Source organism: Mustela lutreola, chromosome 5, assembly GCF_030435805.1.
Source record: "Mustela lutreola isolate mMusLut2 chromosome 5, mMusLut2.pri, whole genome shotgun sequence".
NCBI lineage: Eukaryota > Metazoa > Chordata > Mammalia > Carnivora > Mustelidae > Mustela > Mustela lutreola.
In genome coordinates this window covers 139,285,868-139,304,897 of record NC_081294.1, presented here as the reverse complement: position 1 = coordinate 139,304,897, position 19,030 = coordinate 139,285,868, and the positions used below count along the sequence as shown (strand labels likewise).

The 19,030-nt window shown below is 44.8% G+C and overlaps 1 protein-coding gene across 1 annotated transcript in view; it reads left to right on the top strand.

Annotated features, from left to right (window-relative positions):
• Window positions 1-16,847, top strand: part of PRDM6 (PR/SET domain 6) — a 122,190-nt gene extending 105,343 nt beyond the window's left edge. Inside the window, exon 7 of the mRNA XM_059175742.1 lies at window positions 16,006-16,847. Coding sequence (XP_059031725.1) covers window positions 16,006-16,039 — 34 coding nt within the window. The 3' untranslated portion in view covers window positions 16,040-16,847. The remainder of the gene's footprint in view (window positions 1-16,005) is intronic.
• Window positions 16,848-19,030: the final 2,183 nt, after the last annotated feature.

The window sequence follows — 19,030 nt, the reverse complement described above, 5'->3', positions numbered from 1 at the left end:
ATTCTCCTTGTAAGTGGCTGGTTTGTGGCACAGGGATTGTAGTTTTCTACGCTGTTATTTTAGTGAAGTCCCAGAGATCGCTGCATCTGAGAATCAGAGAGCTGCAAACATAGCTAGAGACCAGAAGGTAGCGTATTTCAAGACAAATGAAGATATGCCACTACCTTGTCTTTGGTTGGTCCACTGGGCCAGTGGTTATTAGCGTCCGTGTCAAGATACCAAGACTAGAGTCAGAGTGTTAGGGATTTGATGACCCTTTTCTACAGTGACAAAGGCTGTGGACAAACAGGGACGGGGTGGAGTGGCTCAGGGAATGAACCATGCAGACCTGGTGTGGGTCCGAGAAGCCTCATGGGTGACGAGACTTGACCATGCAGCCCCTGTCCTCAGGCCACACCCCAGGGTGTGGCTATGGGACTCTCAGAGGTGGGGGCCCCTCAGTTCTACTCAGGCATTTCAGAAAGCAAGTCAGCCTGGATATTCGCCTCTGGTTTATGGAGAGCAGTTGTTTGGTTAAGTTTGTTCATGAACCTCACTGTCTAGCTCTCAATGCAGCTTCCTCTTCAATGGCGACATGTTTCAGGGTTTCAGGTCTCTGGTGCATCATTGCAAAACGAATTGGTAGCTATTAGTTGTAAGAGTTGTATATGTAAGAAGCTACTATTTCATTGGTTTTCATGGTAGAAGTGGCATCATTACTGTATTTGCACTGTTTTAAAAACCCAAACCCATGTATCTTCCGAGGTGTTGGAAATGGGAAACCTGGCGCATCTCACAAAAGCAGGGCCTTTCTGGAACAGCACGGGGTCCGTGGGTCCCTCTGGGTAGGCCCAGCAGCCTCAGGGCTCTGAGTGAGTCTGTCATTCTCTTACAAAGGCCACCTGCACAGAAGTCAGTCACGTTTTCAGAAATGTTCCTCTTTTCCTTTCTGGTTGTGGATTTAATTTTATTTCCCATAACATTTAGTGATTCCTGACATCAAATCTGGAAAGATCCTAGGAGATAAATTTCTTTAAGTGAGAAACGGCACATTCCAGAAATGTCATTCATTTGTCAGGAGCCTTTCAAAAGGCGAAGAGGTTTGGAGACATTTTACGAAGTGACATGATGTTTGCGTACTTACCACCCGAGTGTCTGAGGTTTCCCCATCACTGATACTTACCTGAACTACCACAGAATAACAACATGGAGTCCCGGGAAGATCCATATTTCAGGCCTCTCAAGATTAAATTCTGGGGGCGCCTGGGTGGCTCAGCGGGATAAAGCCGCTGCCTTCGGCTCAGGTCATGATCTCAGGGTCCTGGGATGGAGCCCCGCATCGGGCTCTCTGCTCAGCGGGGAGCCTGCTTCCCCCTCTCCCTCTGCCTGCCTCTTTGCCTACTTGTGATCTCTCTCTGTCAAATAAATAAATAAAATCTTTTTTTTTTAAAGATTTTATTTATTTATTTGACAGAGAGAGGTCACAAGTAGGCAGAGAGGCAGGCAGAGAGAGAGAGAGGAGGAAGCAGGCTCCCCGCTGAGCAGAGAGCCCGATGCTGGACTCGATCCCAGGACCCTGAGATCATGACCTGAGCCGAAGGCAGCGGCTTAACCCCGCTGAGCCACCCAGGTGCCCCTAAATAAAATCTTAAAAAAAAAAAAAAAAAAGATTGAATTCTGCAAACCCAACGATCATCTATCAGGGACAACTGGCCGGGGAGAGCCAGACTGGGAAGGATATTGCTTTACCTGCAGAAGCCTTGCCACAGGTGGTTAGCCTGTAACTTGTGGTTGTGTTTAACGTCGAAAATATTTATTTAGTTTCTCCTTTTAACTAATGGATGTCAGCTATTTCACCAGATCAATATAAAAAGCGACAAGAAACAAAAATATGTCAGAAAACAGGGCAAAGACGTAAAACTACTGAACTATTTTCCCTCTGTATCGAGATGCTACCGTTGTGCTTAAAAGAACTCTATTGAGGGGCACCTGGGTGGGTGACTCTGTTGAGGGGCACCTGGGTGGATGGCTCTGTTGGGTTAAGCGCCTGACTCTTGATTTCGGCTCAGGTCATGATCTCAGGGTCATGAGATCTAGCCCCGCATCGGTCTCTGCACTACTTAGGATTTCCTCTCTTCCTCCCCCTCAGCCCTTCCCCCACCTTTAAAAAAAAGAATCTTAAGCAAATTGTAATAGAAAAATGAAGTGAGCTTATTCTCCAGTTGTTGACAGGGATACTGAGAGCAATGTACACCGTGTCATCACTGTCAGGCACTGTTAGCTGCTTGACATGGATTATCTGATTTAATCCTCAGTATCTGTACAACCAAGATACTCTCATTATCCCATTCTCATATGTACTTCATCTTAGCAGCTTCTTTACCCTGCCACCTGCTCCCCTTCCCTCCTGCTCTAAGACCACACACCAGGGCCACCTGGGTGGCTCAGTAGGTTAAGCCTCTACCTTCTGCTCAGGTCATGATCTCAGGTCCTGGGATCGAGCCCCACATCAGGCTCTCTGCTCGGCAAGGAGCCTGCTTCCCCATTTCTGCCTGCCTCTCTGCCTACTTGTGATCTCGCTCTCTCTGTCAAATAAATAAATAAAATCTTTAAAAATAATAATAAAACCACATACCAATAATTATTTTTTTACAAGGAAAACTTTCTTTATTCAAGCTTCTTTTTGAGAATGAGAGCTTTGTCAAAGGAAAAGACAGAACCATCCTGTGTTTCTAAAATGCGTTTCTGAAAGCAATGCTGAGATACTCTTAAAAGACATACATGGTAGTTGCTGATTTTGTAATCACCAAACCCCTGCTGTTGGACGGCAGAATTTCAAATATCCCAATGCTGGCCGCCATTGTTTTTGTTTTTTCTAAACATGCAACTAAAATTCTGTGTTCAAAGAAAAAAAAAATCCTCTCAAGCATGCAATGCACATGGGAGCCAAATGGCCACCGGCAGTAAGGCAGATTATGTTGGGCACTGGCCAAAAGAGAGCTAGGCTAGAGCACTATTGACAGGCGAAAACACATCCTGAGCAGGGCTAAGCGAAATCTAGTTTTCTTTTGTCCTGAGGAAATGCTAAGTGAGTTACTTTTCAGGCATCAGTGGAGTAATTATGTAGTCGTGTCCATTAAGAATATGAGCTTATGTGGTTAACCTGTTGGTTTAGAGCAGTGAGGTAGAAAGATTGGAGTCCTTACGGCTTTGGTCTGTCAAAGGCACAAACAACGGAGTTCAGGTACTCGGGAGCCAGGTCACGTTCTTAGGCCCAATCTAGAGACTATTCGTGAGGCGTGTTCAGAAAGTTGACACAATTTCTTCACGAACTGCCTTTCTGGCAAAGCAGTTCTTGACCACGCCATTGAAACCACAACGTATGCTACTTTTTTTGTGAATTCAGATTCTAACAGGCTTATTTGTTTGTCAAAAGGATGAACACGTTTTCCCCATTCACTCAGACTTGGTGGGTTCCAGCTGGTATCTCCTTTCTTTTGAAACATCTCTGTTGGTGTCTTTCTACCTCTAAGCTTGGCATATCACTCCTGACTGAAAACAATCCTAATAGAAACTTCTTCAGCCAACTGAAGGGGTGGTCTCTACAGCAGAACTCTTTTTGTCTGTTGTGTTTTTTTTTGTTTTGTTTTTTGTTTTGCTTTTAAATCATGTCACGGCAAGTGATCACCACATGTGAGGGAGAGCAGCCATTTAGACTGAATGTCTGCCTCCTCACACTGTTGATCCCCCCGGTCAAGCCTTGTCTAAAAAACCAAGCCTCATAGACTCCCTTTCTCTGAATGATCCAGTATGCCTATTTGAGTGTTTCCCGACTGGGAGAGAATGAAGTAGCAAAACCAGAGGCAAAATTCTTCTCCTGGGAAGTTCTAAGTACTCTGTGAAAGACGCTGCCTCTGGTATAATCGTGAAGGCCCAGGTGGTGACTCCGACATTAAGAATTTTGGCTCACATCAACAGACTTATTTTGGAAACCTGATGTCCCCAAGTTAATTTATTTTGTTCTCTTCAGGGAAGGCTTCCAGCTTTGTAGCAAGCTAACAGAAGTGTTAGATATTTAAGTGTTATGAGGGCACTGTGTCAACTTCCTGAATATGCTAATTTTAAATTTCTTGTGGAAAAAAAATTTATTGTGAATGCTCCCTCTTGGAATAGAAATATGACTCTCTAACTTCCCACCAAATAAAATGTTAGGGGTAGTGCTTCTTTTGGATTCTTCTTTTTGAGTTTGGAAAGTTTAAACAAGTCAGTCAAGAGAATGAGGAGAAGCTCGCTGTGGTGTTGAAAATTTGTTGTAAGAGCCCTTGATATGACCGCTTGCCCTTAGAATGGTCAACAATTTGTTTATGTATTTAAATCTTATTAAATTCACATCTAAAACAAACAAACAAACCACTACAGGGCGCCTGGGTGGCTCAGATGGTTAAGCGACAGCCTTCCGCTCAGGTCATGATCCTGGAGTCCTGGGATCGAGTCCTGCATCAGGCTCCCAGCTCCGCGGGGAGTCTGCTTCTCCCTCTGATCTTCTCCCCTCTCATGCTCTCTCTCATGGTCTCTCTCTCAAATAAATAAATAAAATCTTAAAAAAACCAAAACCAAAAACACTACAAAGGACCAATGAGATCATCCCTGCAGCTGTATTCTTATGATAGAATCTGTTGGGGTTACATTATGTTTAAATGAAAAGCAGGCACACACTTAGAGATAATCGGCCAAGGAATGTAAATATATTTGATGCATAAAACACTCCTGCACTGACTTGATCTGCCCATGGGTTCTGCCTTCCCAGTCCCACATTGGTCATTTTCCCAAGGGCAAGCTCTTCGATTCCAGAGTCAGTCAACAAACTGATTCAGTAGTAGATATCAACAGATTCTTCTTGGGAAAGTGTTAGCTAGACATTGGGATGAGGTAGTTTGTGGAAGTCGCTAGCAGAAAGACTGTCATAATTCAGCCCTTTGGTTTAATTTGAGTATTTCTGAGGTTGTTTTTTTCCTCATTCCTCCTCCTCCTGCTGCTCCTCGAGTGGGGAGCCTGACCCGAGGCTTGATCCCAGGGTCCCAAGATCATGACCTGAGCTGAAGGCAGACACTTAACCGACTGAGCCACCAGGTCCCCCAGAATTTTCAGTTTCAAACTAACTATATAATAAATAATTAGCATGTAATAAATATATTAAAGCATGGAGTAATCTTACAAGACCTCCTATCAGTTTTCCCTGCCTTCACGTAGCCAGTGGGTATACATGCACACACAACAATTATATGAGATACCAATTTTATCTGTAACATCCTTACTAAAAGAATTTCAAGCTTCCATATGCATTCTCTTAGTTTTTACTATCCTCTTTCCCAGTGTAAGGGGTTGAATGGTACCTGTCCCCCAGCCCCTGACCAAAAAGTAGGGGAAAAAAATGTCCACCCAGACCTGTGAACGTGACCTTACTTTGGAAAAGCGTCTTCGCAGATGTAATTAAGGATATCAAAATCGTCCTGGTTATCCAGGAAGGTCCTGAAGCTGAAGGTGCACAGAGCAGGCCATGTGAAGACACAGACAGAGGTTGGAGACTTGTATCCACAAGACAAGGAATGCCTGGAATCCCCAGAAGCTGAAAGAGTCAAAGATTCTCCCCTAAAGCCTTGGGAGGAACCATGGCCATGTTTACACCTTGATCTCAGACCCCTGAAGCCCCCAGATTCTTTTTGCGCTAATTTGTTACTGCAGACATAGGAAACGAATATACTCTGTAGTTCCTAACCAAGCTTCTTGCAAACAGTGAAGGAGCAGTCAGATTTATCTTTGGGAAATTCTCTCACCAAGATCATTTAATTTGCTTATATTCTTATCAGCCAAAGAAGTCTTGTGACTTTTGCCGTGCAGAATGACAGCATTCTGTCATGATAACCATTCCTAAGTTAATGAAGTACCTGCATCTTTATGGAATCTGTGTTCTGCTGACTCTCGGGATCAGCAAGCTTTTTTTCAGACTTTGGCTAAACATTCTTTGCTTTTCAGACTTCTGTCGTTTATAGGGAATATAACAGAAAAGAGCCTATGTGTAACCCACTGGTTTTAGGTATGTTTCAAAAGTTATACATTTGCAATAATAAAATTTGAAAACTCAAAATAATTTTTTAATGTAAACTATGGGAATAATAACATATTCTCCACGTTGTCTTCCTGGATATCTTGAGGCATAGGTCTGCTTCTGTCCCTGATTGGATGTTTCTTTTTCTCCCTTTTCATTTAGAAACATTTAATTCCAATTTTAAGTTGGAATAATAAAATTTTAAATTTATATAATCAAATAATAAAATTTTAAACTCAAAATAATTTTTTAATGTAAACTATGGAAATAATAACATTTAAATGAAGTCTTTCTCCACATTGTCTTCCTGGATATCTTGAGGCATAGATCGGCTTCCATCCCAGATTGTAAGGTGGAATATCTTAGCACACATCATGTCTACTGATTCGACAAACATTTATTTTACAACAAGCATCCTGGACCAGGCCCTGCCTCCAGTGCTTTACTGTATTGCCTAACTTAATCCTTTTAGCAGCTCCACACAGATCAGAACCGGGAGGTGGAGGTGGGCATTCTAGCTCTGGATCGGCATTCTAGATCATGACCCATGCAGATGATTGTTGCTCCACACTTCACGTCATAGTTATTATGTGACACCCACAGTGCCGTTTGAAAAGGGAGATTTTCACTGGCACGTTTTGCTTTCTCGCCAAAACACGATTAGCAGTCAGGGAATACATAGCTGGCTTTCCAAATTTACCAGCAAAGGTGTGACTTGTTTTGCTGTAGGACACCCCTTTAAATAATGTCTCTGTACTTTTGGTCTCCCTGAGGCCCCAACAGCATGTCTGGTAATCTTTTACTGTCAAAATTATTCTGTACTTGTTCTAGAAAAGTGCTGGTGGCTTTTTGGAAAGATGCTTGCACTGTGTTTATGAATAAGGGGAAGGCTTGAGATGCTTCCTAACTGATATGATAAAATTTCATACCATAAGGTACTTGAGAGGGGGTAAATGGATAGACGATCATACGAAATCTTATTTTCAGATATTTTATACTGGGATTCATTCATCCTCGCCCATATAGATACATATTTGCTATTGGTACTTCAGTCCTGGTGATCAGTTACATTCATTCATGACATTATCCTGAATTGTGGTTTTTTTTTGTTTGTTTGTTTTTTGTTTTTTTACTTCTTTTGCACTTTAGCATATCTGCCACTGTGGAGTTAGTGTGTGTGTGTGTGTGTGTGTGTGTGTGTGTGTGTGTGTATGAATTGGTGATAGAATGAGGCATAATTGAGAAGCATCAGAGGTCAGAGTCCATAGTCTCAAGCCAGTTTGCCTGAGGTCACATGCCATATCCAATGCTTAAAAATTAGGTGACCATTAGCTAGATACATAATCTCTCTCTGACTCAGTTTTCTCACCTATAAAATGGGGATAGTAATACTGGGATCAGTCTGAAGAATAAATGAATTCACTCAAAACAGTGTCTGGCATATACTAAGTGCTTTATAAATATTTGCCATCTAACCAATAAAAATGTATGTATAACAAAAATGAAAAATACAGATTTAGATTTAATAAATGTGAATGTACAAATATCATGAAAGATCAGCCTCCTGTTACCTGAAAGGTACCCATGACAGTTTAGCTACCTGTCATCCTAGTGGTGGGTGTGTAATATTTAAGAATATAATGGTTACTAAGAACAGAAAGGGAATTTTGCAAAAGCCATCATCAATGTTACATTGGCCATTTGTGCCCTGAATCTCAACAAAGTTGTCTCCGTACCTTTTGCACAGAAATCACCAAACTACTAAGGGACCACACTCCAGGTACTCTTGCTGGATAATCACTTCTCCCAAAATTCAGTGACTTAAAATGATCTTTGAATTTTGCTCACGATTTTGTGGATGAGGACTCTGGAAGGGCTCTGCTGGGCAGTTCTGGTTTGGAATCTGTCAAGCACTTGTAATCAGTAGAGGCATGGGGCTGGGTTAGCTGAAGCTGCACTGGGGTGGCTGGTCCCCCATGCTCTGTGGTGTGGTTGACACTTGATGCTGGGTGTCAGTTGGGAGCTCAACTGGGACTGTGGACCAGAGCGTCTGGACATGGCCGTCTTCCGGGAGTTTGACGTGTTACTCCAGCTTCCCCCAGAGTGAGCCTCTCAAGAGGACCAGGACTGGAGTTCTTTTGACTGAAGCTCTTACAAACCTGCCCAGATTCAGGGAGGGGAAACTGACCCTCACTTCTCAGTAGAGGAATGTCCAAGAATTTGGGCGCCGTGTTTTTAAAGTGACACACACCACTTAACTGAATTTCAGCAATGACAGAAACCTGCGGGAACATTCTTCTGTGAGATGTATGTCTAGACTATTCAATCCCAGTTTCTTTAATTCTTCTTCAAAGACTGGTGTTTAACCTTTGAGCCATTCACAGATACTATTCTGGGCTGTTCTTAATAGAAATAGCCCTGGGCCAAACAAAGAGACCTTGGAAATCAGCTAAAACTTTGAAAGTGTGAGGAGAGTCTGGTAGACTTTCTTAAAGTCATTGGTAGTGTTTTCATCTCTCTCGGAGCTAGAACCCCTCACTGGGTCTATGACCACAGGGCATTGAAGTAGCTCCCTGTAGGGCCTGCACAGGATCGACTCAGCAGTGTTGAAACATCACCTTTCCTTAAACTTGGGCAATGAATTTGCAGTCTCCTGGCCCTTCTGCTTCTCCCAAGTGAATTTTGCACGTGACTCTGGAAAATTAATTCCTTCTTCACACCACATTCCATTTTGTTCCGCCTCATGTACTGGGCACTCCTATGTAAAGTTTCCCTGGCTCTGAGTCTTAAAGGGCCTCTTGGCTGAGCCTTCCTTTTTTAGGAGCAGAGAGGGACCTGACCTAGTGAGTTCCAAGTATGAGGGCACCACCCACGTAAAGCAGGCCAGAAAGCAACTGGCCTAAGAGAAATTATTCTTAGATGAATCCGTATGGAAATGGGCCAAAACCTACAGCTGGATGAATTCTGTTCTCAGGTTTAGAAATAGTTTGGTCTCTGAAAGTTGACATTGTCCATGGAACAAATATATTTGGTATCTCCCTTTGCTGTTGACTGGGAGAAACTTGGATAAATTTACTTTGGGACTAAGAACAAAAGGTTACTCATCCCTCAACTGAGAAAAATTAACCAAATTCTACGTAGAGATTCCTTGGGTCTCACAAAGGGAGATTAGAAGAATCATGGGTAGGTTTGGTTCATTTTCTTTGAGAAGACCATTTCCCATAGCTAAGAGCTTACCTCCAGCATCTCACTCTGCCTCCCCCTTTCTAGCTTGTTTTCCATTTAAGATGACTTTCCTGCATGGCGTCTTCATGTGCACCAGGACACCAACCTAGGGAGGCATGTTACTCTTCCATGAGCCGTGTCTCTGTGAACGTGAGCCAGGCAACCAAGAAGCCAGGCCCGAATCTGGCCTCCTGCCCTCCCCTGCTTTTGGCAGGAGAAGCCTTAAGGAGTCAGAGCTCATCCCAGTTTCAAGGACCCATAAAACCTCCAACTTTCATTCTACAGCATTTTGTTACAGCCCTTTTCCTTCGAGCCATGTTTCAAAAGAGCTCGAACTCCACAGCCCTGACCCTGGGATGTGAATGCGAGTCTTCCTGGCTCTGTGGTCTTCTGGCCAACCATGAAGCCTCCTTCCATTAAAAACAAAGGAGATAAGAGGCAAAGAGCATCTTGCCCATCAACAAGAATGTCAAGACAACATTTCAGAAAATGCTAATGTCTCAAACCAGACGGAGTTCATGTCCCCGAAAGAGATAGGAAAATCTGGAAACACAGGAAGTGAAGCTTGGGCCAACCAGTGCGGTTGGGTTTTCCAAATCATAGCCTCACTGCGCCCATCACCAGGCTTTATCCTACCCTCTGCCATCACCTATCTACTTGAACTGACACCGCCCTCAGCCCCTCTTCAGAGTAATCCGACTTAACGCAGGTGGAGGCATCCAATCTGGGGTGGCATTCTCAGCCTCTTTTCATTACCCAAATGTACTTAGTTCAAAGTAAATCTTTTATTTTCATTTTTTTTAAACTGTGGTAAAACATATAGAAGATCAACCATCTGGATCAATTTCAGGTGTACAATTCAGAAGCATGAAACATACCATACAACCTTCATCACCGCCCATCTCCAGAACTTTTTACAGCTCAAACGGAGACTCAGTGCTCGAAAAACACGAACTCCCCACTCCTTCTTCCTCCTAGCCCCCCGCAACTACTGGTTCACTCTGCCTTTCTGTGAACTGGACTCCTCTTCGTTCCTCAAATGAGTAAAATCATGGAAGGTTTTGTCCTTCTGTGACTGGTAGATTTTACTCGGCATCATGTCGTCAAGTTTGACTCATGCCATAGCATGTGTTAGAACATCCTTCCTTTTTGAGGCAAATCAGATTCCATTGTACGTATATGTTACTTTTTTCTTTCTCTTTTTTACCCATTCATCCAGTGATGGACGTTTGGATTGTTTCTACCTTTTGGCCATTGTCAGTGATGCTGGTGGGTGTGCAGATATCTCCTGAAGATTCCCGTTCAAATTCCTCTGGGTGCATACTCAAAAGTGGAATGCAAGATCATGTGGCAATTCTGTTTTGGGTTTTTTTGTTTTGTTTTGTTTTAAGATTTTATTTATTGGGGCGCCTGGGTGGCTCAGTGGGTTAAGCCGCTGCCTTCGGCTCAGGTCATGATCTCAGGGTCCTGGGATCGAGTCCCGCATCGGGCTCTCTGCTCGGCGGGGAGCCTGCTTCCCTCTCTCTCTCTGCCTGCCTCTCTGCCTGCTTGTGATCTCTCTCTGTCAAATAAATAAATAAAATCTTAAAAAAAAAAGATTTTATTTATTTATTTGACAGAGACAGAGAGAGAAGGAATACAAGCAGGGGGAGTGGAAGAGGGAGAGGGAGAAGCAGGCATCCAGCCAAGCAGGGAGCCTGATGTGGGGCTCAATCCCAGGGCCCTGGGATCATGACCTGAGCCGAAGGCAGATGCTTAATGACTGAGCCACCCAGGTGCCCCGGCAATTCTGTTTCTAATTGTTGATGAATTGTCATGATGTTTTCCATCGTGATGGCATCTCTTTGTACCACCACCAGCAGAAAAGGTTACAGGCTGTCACATCTTTTCCAACGCTTGCTGTCCTCTGCTTTTTTGATAATAGCTGTCTTACTGGTCTGATGTCGTATCTCATGATAATTCTGATGTGCATTTTTTTTTTCCCTGCTGGTTAGTGCGGTTTAAAGCACCTTCGCATGTGCTTATTGGCCATGTGTGATATCTTCTTTGGAGACATGTCTATGCAAGTCATTTGCCCATTTTTAAACCGGGTTAGTTTTCTTCTTGTGGAGTTGTTAGGGTTTAGGATATTCTAGATATTAACCCCTTATCAGATATGTGATTGACACATATTTTCTCTCATTGTTTGGGTTGCCTTTTCACTCGGTTGCTGCTTCCTGTGATGTATAAATTTTTAAAATTTTTATAAAGCCCGAAGTATCTATTCTTTCGTTTTGTTGCCTGTATCTTGGGTGTCACATTGAGGAAATCATTGTCCAATGTAATGTCGTGAAGCTTTCCCCTATGTTTTCTTCTAAGAGTTTCATAGCAGTAGCTCTTATGTTTAGATCTTTGGTCCATGTTTTTAAAGGTTATTTTTAAAAAGAGAGAGAGTGAGGGGCACCTGGGTGGCTCAGTAGGTTAAAGCCTCTGCTTTCGGCTCAGGTCATGATCCCAGGGTCCTGGGATCGAGCCCCGCATCGGGCTCTCTGCTCAGCAAGGAGCCTGCTTTCCTTCCTCTCTCTCTGCCTGCCTTTCTGCCTACCTGTGATCTCTGTCAAATAAATTAAATAAATAAATAAATAAAGAGAGAGAGAGAGAGAGAGGGCACGAGCAGGGGGCCAGAGGGAGAGAGAATCCCAAGCAGACTCTGCTTAGTGCAGAGCCCAACACAGGGTTGGATCTCAAAACCCTGAGATCATGACCTGAGCTGAAGGCAAGAGTCAGAGGTTTCCCTGACTGTGCCACCCAGGTGCCCTTGTCTTTGATCCCCCCATTGAGTTTCTTTATATGGTATGGGGTCAGGGTCCAAGTTCACTCCTTTGCACATGGATATCCAGTTTCCTCAGCACTATTTGTTGAAAAGAGTGTCCCCTTCCACATGGAATGGCTTTGGGACCTTTGCTGAAAATCACTTGACCATTTATATGAGGGTTTATTTCTGAGATAGTGAAGTAATTCTTGACTTGTGGGTTGTGTCAATGATCACAGAATCCCCTCTTGCTCCTTTGGACCAGAGGCCAGGCACAGAGGCCCCCAGGATGTCCTAGAATATTTGATTCATTATGACCAGTCCCTTCACCCATGGGCAGCTTTTTCGAGCCCGGCTAGAACCTTGAGAATGGTCATTCTGAACTCTAGATCTGACATATTACCAATGTCTGTATTGATTAGGTCCCTAGCCTTCGGTACTGCCTCTTGTTCTTTTTTTTTTGTGGTGAATTTTTCCACCTTATCATTATGTCCAGCTAAGAGTATATGAAGGAGCAAGTAAAATACTAAAAGGGTGGCAAAACCCCAGGAAAATATGCTTTAACCAAATCAGAAGAGATCCCAAATCGTGAGGGGGGAGAAAGGGGATAAAAAGAGGTTCAAAAAGAAAGAAAGAAAAAGAAAAAAAAAAAGAAAAGAATTAAAAAAAGAAAATGAATAAAGAAAAGTATAAAAAAGAAAAAATATATATATTAGATAAACTTTCAGAAAGTGGTTGTTTTTCTGTTTCTAGAATTGCTGTTCTTTTTCTCTTCGATCTGCCGATGGGTTTGAAGGTGTTTGCAATCTTTAGATAGCTATCTAGCTGATCTCCTGCTAGCTGAAGTAGTCTCAGCCTGCTACTTCTCCACCATCTTGACTCCTCCCCCCACCCATGAGCAGCTTTGTGGGGGGCATAACACTTCCTCCTCTATGAAAGAGGTATACTGCATTTTCCAAGGAAGTGAATGAACACAGCCCTGGAAACGCTAGTGGATTGAGGTAGGAGGGAGTGTAACAGACAAGCCCTCATCTCTGTGGCAAGTGTTAGAAAGTGGAGACAACAGATGCCTTCCTGGTGGGTAAAGGTATGGAGTTTGGGGACATTTCCCAGACCAGGTGAAGTCCAGCCTGAAAGCTGAAGAAAAATCAGAATTACTTGTCTGAAGAGCTGGAAGGAAAAGTTTCAGGAAAGGGAACAATACATTCTTGAGTCTTCTCTGGCCTTCTGAATATACTTTGGTAATACCAAGAGCTCCACAGAAATAAAATGATGTTTCCTTAATGTGTCTCCCTCCTTAGACCCGAAGTTTCCCTGAGGCAGGACTGTGTGAGATGCACCTTTGCACCTTCAGTGCTGAGCCTGGAAATTCTGCCCAGAGCTAGAGGACAATACATTCTTACGCATCAGTCAATACTGAGCCTATGTCTTTGGAATCTTACCACTTGCAAGCCAGGTATCACCCTCAGATGAAACACTGACTTCTGTCAAGTCTCTGATTTTGTCCTCAGAGCTATCTTGTGAGGTCAGCCTTGTTGCCTGGTTTAGAGATAGGAAAACCAAAGCGCTAAAAAGTACATGGTCTGGGATGACGTGGTCGTAAGTGGACAAAGCAGGATTTGGACCCAGATCTGGTTGGCATCGCAAGTCTTTTTCTTAGAAAAAAATTTCATGTGGCTTCATTTGGTACCGGCCCAGGTGACTCAGAACTGTGGGCAAGGAAACTAGCTTTCACTGAGAGCCTAGATGCCTTGCAAGGGGCTTGGCATGGGTTGTGATCATCGCGAACTTTTACTGAACACTTAGTATATCCTCGCCTCTTCTGAGTGTGTCTTTTCTCACTGAATTCTCAGAACAGTCCTATAAGGTAGGGCCTTGAATGGTCTTTATCAGCCAGGGAAACTGAGGCCCAAAGAGCCTGGGCAACACACACCATGCAGGGCTGCTCCCCCTGGGTCCTCTCAGCGATGCTAGGAGGTGGATATTACTACCTTTATTTAAAAGAGAAGAAATCTCAGAAGGGTAGATGGGGACCATCTTTGCTCTTGGTTTTAAGTCATTTGTAGGACATGGATTCTGCCCCCTCCCCCCAATCCTGTCCACCCGTTATCTGCCTCCAAAGAGTAAGAAAAATTACAGAGGATGGAACAGAATCACTAAGAAATTCCTTCTCTCAAGCAAAGGCACCAGTCCCTCTTTAGGGTCTCAGTTGTCTGATGTGCATACCACCTTTTGAGGTCTCATGAAGAACCCAGCAAAAAGAGACCCTTCCGGGGGTGTCTGTGCTCCAAAAGGGTCCCTGGACCCTGGGACATCCTAGCGGCAGGGGCGGACACAGTGACCATGATTTATAGATCAACAGAGCCCTTCCAAACCCTGATTCCCCTTCCTCAAGGGAGTGAGCCATCAACTGTCTGCATGTAAAACTTGTTTTGGCGGGGGGCAGTGTTTCTGTTTATTCCTGAGAAAGGCCTTCATACTGGGCGTGGGAGTAGAGGCTGGTGGTCGTGAGCGCCAAGGATGACGTGAAGAATTTCGACCAGAGAGAGAGACTTGGAATCCTCACAGACCCAGACCCTCCACATTTGGATTCAAGAGGCTCTACGCAGTCTGACGCCGTTGGAGTTGGTGTGGTTCCCTTGCAAACAGACAGGGGCTGTTGCTTCATGCACTCCCCTGAGGAGAAGAACAAACACGTGTAGGAAATGAGATTCTCCCCGGCCCCGCCAAGGCTGTCTTCACCCCCAGCCCCCCTCCCTGCCCCGTCCCTCGGAAAAGCCACTACGCTTTTTTTTTTTTTTTTTTTGAGCTCCATGATGCAATGTGATTTTTTTCTCCTCCCCCGCCCCCCCCCCCCGACAGAGAAGCAGCCATTTTTTTCTTTCTTGACTACTTTTTGTTCCAAGACCTCACAAGGCGAGAGGAGAGTCACTTCCTGAGGGAAACAAGCATTTGAGCGTCTGTGTCTAAAGATACACAGATCCAAGAACTTAATGGGTATAGGATAGAGACATGAGCGAATGAAAACAAAAGAAAGTCATTCCTGCTGCAGGGACATTAGAAACCAAAACCCTTGTTTTGTTTCCTTCCTTTCTCTCTCTTCCTTTCTTCCTTCTTTTCTTCCTTTCTTTCACGATCCCCTACATTTCTGAATAACGCTCTACACTTTACATAAGTTAGCTTTCTTCAGCCTGGAAAACATTCCGAGGCATTCTTTTCTTTTTCTTCTGAAGATCTACGTCACTGATTATGGAAGTTGGGATCTCGAAGATTCTTAGGATATGTTATTCTAATAAATTCTAGCCTGACTTGTTGTTAAATTATAAATTCTTTTAAGGCAGAGTTTCCTCCAGTCTCTACTCCGGCACGTTTTCCCTGTCTGAAATGCTCAGATTACACACAAGCGAGCACTAAAGTGGAGACGGCGGGAGCAGGGTAGATAAGGGGTGGGCGTCACATCTAGAAAATTCCTCTAGCCACGAACCTTGTGGGAGGGGGTGGGGTGGGGGGGGTGCACAATTAGCAGGCGTCCTGGGAAAGGTTATACATCATGTCTAGGACTTTACATTAAAATGACTTTTTACTTGAGTCATTTGTTAGTCCATTACCAGCCCTCATATCAGATTGCATTTCATCTTATATTAAATCAAGGTAATCTGGCCTGTGAAAATGGACTGCTGCACCGCAACTTCCCAGCCCCGGGCAAGGTGGCAAGTCCCGTGGCGTTCTGCCTCGCAGCCACTCCCTCCCCCGCCGACCCCCCCCACCCCCCGGGAGGCCCACAGAATCACAGCCTTTTGCGGAAAAGTAGTCACTGTGGATCGAATCCTAGAGTCTCCCGCAAAGATGGGCCCTGGGCAAATCAAGGCCTGATCCTGTGCTAAATGCTGATTTTTCTCTTTAGGGTTCCGCTCATTCTCCTCCAACTCCAGCCCTAAAAGGAGCTGAAATTACATGACTCCGGTTGCTCATCCTTCAATCATTACAGACACAAAGAACAGAAGAGAGACTCCAAACTCATGACGGAGGAACAGAGGAAACCAGTGTTTAAAAAAAAAAAATAAAAACCAACTCACGCCCTTAGGCTCTGAGGTCATGTAGATCTTCCTTATATGATGACTTAGCTCCCTTTCCAAGCAGTGTGTCCTTTTATGGGGGCTCAGAGGAGGGCCGGTGAATTACCAAGACTTCCCTCGTAGGAAAACTGAGCCTTCATAGAATTCGTCTTATTTATTGCACCAAGGTACTGTTGGGTTTGTCTCACCCCAGGACGCGAACGGCCACAGCGTGGGAGGGAGATCCTGCCCTCCGTGGGCCAGGACCCCATGTGCCACATCAATTACGTTCCTAATGCTCTTCCCCGGTACCCCTGTGTTTCCAGAGGCTTAATGCACCTATGAGTAAATGATTTCTTTCCACGACTGCTTAAAGTGCCAGAAGGCAAGAGAAATTTAAACAGACCTAAGATCAACATTGTGAGTTTACCCGGCTCCCCATCTAGCAACACTGCCATAAATTTCTCCGGCTTCTTAGTTGGGAATTTAAAAGGCCTATAGTCTTGGCAACGTTTACATAACCACATTTCTTCTATGTGGATTACAAACTTGCAAGATCCCAACCCGTGCTGGGGTATCCTATTTGTTCCGCGGGTCAACCTGAAAAGCCAACAAACTCAACACCACATCCAACCAAACTCTTTCTTCTGGCTTTGACCTGACTGGTGGAAACAGCTTGGCCTCAGGACCCTGGGTCCCAGAGGTCTTTTTTTTTTTTGGGGGGGGTTCCCCCCCTCTTCGGGGTTTGCTACCCTAGAGCCCCGTCTTTTGTGGCCTTTGTAGAGCTGGGGACCCTCAGCAATGCCATGGTTGGAAGAGTCCATGAAGAATGCTTCACTGGGACATGATATGCTTCAATGTCATGAGGCTCTGTCGGAGAGCCACTCCTCCACGCCGGAGTCCTCGAGAACGGGAACGCTGCTGCTTTGTGCTGAGGCTGACCCTGGGAGGCACGGGGTTCATCAACCAGTCAAGTGTGCTTACTTCTATCAGAGGGGCCTCTGTGATAAGAAACGCTCCTCCTTCTCTGCCTGACCACATTTTCCTCTTCAGGGTGACCTGCGGTGGGAGTTAGATATGCCTCTTCTCCCAGGTGCGTGGTAATAGGCCCAGAACATTCTCACGCAGGACCAGTGGGCAGATCTTGTAAGTGACTTATCTCCAAGGTAAATGCCAAAAAGCCTTTCCTTCCCGAGAAATGAAACTGCCCTCCAAACACGTATCCCATTTTCTCGTATGGAGATACTCGGCAGAACAGTCAGTCTCCACCTTGAACCTGAGTCCTCGTGTGCAAAGAGCTACGCGTTAGGGGCTGGAGGCCAAAAGTGCAAGAAACGACCAGGAGACCTTTGTCCTTCTCTGCCGCTGGAGAAGATACACGATCATGAGACTTGACTCTGACTTTGGAGGGACGTTTGAGCTTTATCCTTTTAGCTAGAAAAATTGGGAAGATGGATCTCCCATCTCTCCTTGGTCATCCAAACGGGGCTGCAAAGGGAGTTTCCCACCAGCTGGGCTGACGAGCAAGAAAGGAAGGGAGGGCCGGGAAGTTCTTGGGTTGAAGAAAAGATGGCAGCAAACTTTGCATTGTACCAGGATTTACCTTCACAGAAGAACCCCAACATATAAAGGAAAGACAGGGATGCAGAAGACCAACAAGACCAACAGGAGGTCCTCGGTTCACGGGATCTGGCCAGAGAGAGACGTGTCAGCAGAGAAATGACAGACACTGAAGGAAGGCCTGCTCCCACACGTGTTTCTGGTTTGCTCACTCGTAATTCAAGACCCCCACTGTATGCCATGAAGTCAAAGGCTTCGGTGGAAGGTTGAGTCAAGGTTATCCTCTTTAAGTGTACACATTACCCACCTAGGAAACTCATCGCCTGGAATTATTATTTAGGTCCAAGTAAAGAAGAAAAAAAATGAATAATTGGGACTCCAGTTTAGGTCAATACTTTTAAACTTAAAAAAAAAAAAACAGTCGAACTGTTTAAAAATGGAAACCTAAAACAAAATCTTCATACATAAAGCAGCTAGAAGTGGAAATTATGTGGTCTTAGGGGCACCCACTGACCTCCTCTTTGTCCCTTTAAATACCCGTGGCTCCATAGAGAGGAATGCAGGAACTTGCATTTTCAATAATTATTTTTAAAACTTCATCAGGATGGGGCGCCTGGGTGGCTCAGTGGGTTAAAGCCTCTGCCTTCAGCTCAGGTCATGATCCCAGGGTCCTGGGATCGAGCCCCGCATCGGGCTTTCTTTTTTTTTTTTTTTTTTTTTTTTTAAAGATTTTATTTATTTATTTGACAGACAGAGATTACAAGTAGGCAGAGAGGCAGGCAGAGAGAGAGAGAGGAGGAAGCAGGCTCCCTGCTGAGCGGAGAGCCTGATGCGGGACTCGATCCCAGGACCCTGAGATCATGACCTGAGCCGAAGGCAGCGGCTTAACCCACTGAGCCACCCAGGCGCCCCGCATCGGGCTTTCTACTCGGCGGTGAGCCTGCTTTCCCACCCCCGCCCCCCGCTGGCTTCTCTGCCTACTTGTGATCTTTGTCTGTCAAATAAATAAATAAAATATTTAAACAACAACAACTTCATCAGGATGGAAGCAATGAGCACATAACCTCAAGAAATCTGTCCCCCAGGGGCCGTAGCCAGCAAAGCTCTTAGCCTCAGCATTTCTGGAGAAGAAGCTTCTGGTCTTGGTTTTGCCATGCATGAAGGCATCATGAGTGAACACAATAAACACTACGAGCCACCGGAATTTCCCACCTGCCTCTCTTGTACTACGGGGTTCCTCTGTCTGCCATCGCAATGAAAACGGTGCGATACCCGTTGTCTTGAGTCTCTCCCGCGACGGCAGTACCTGTCAGG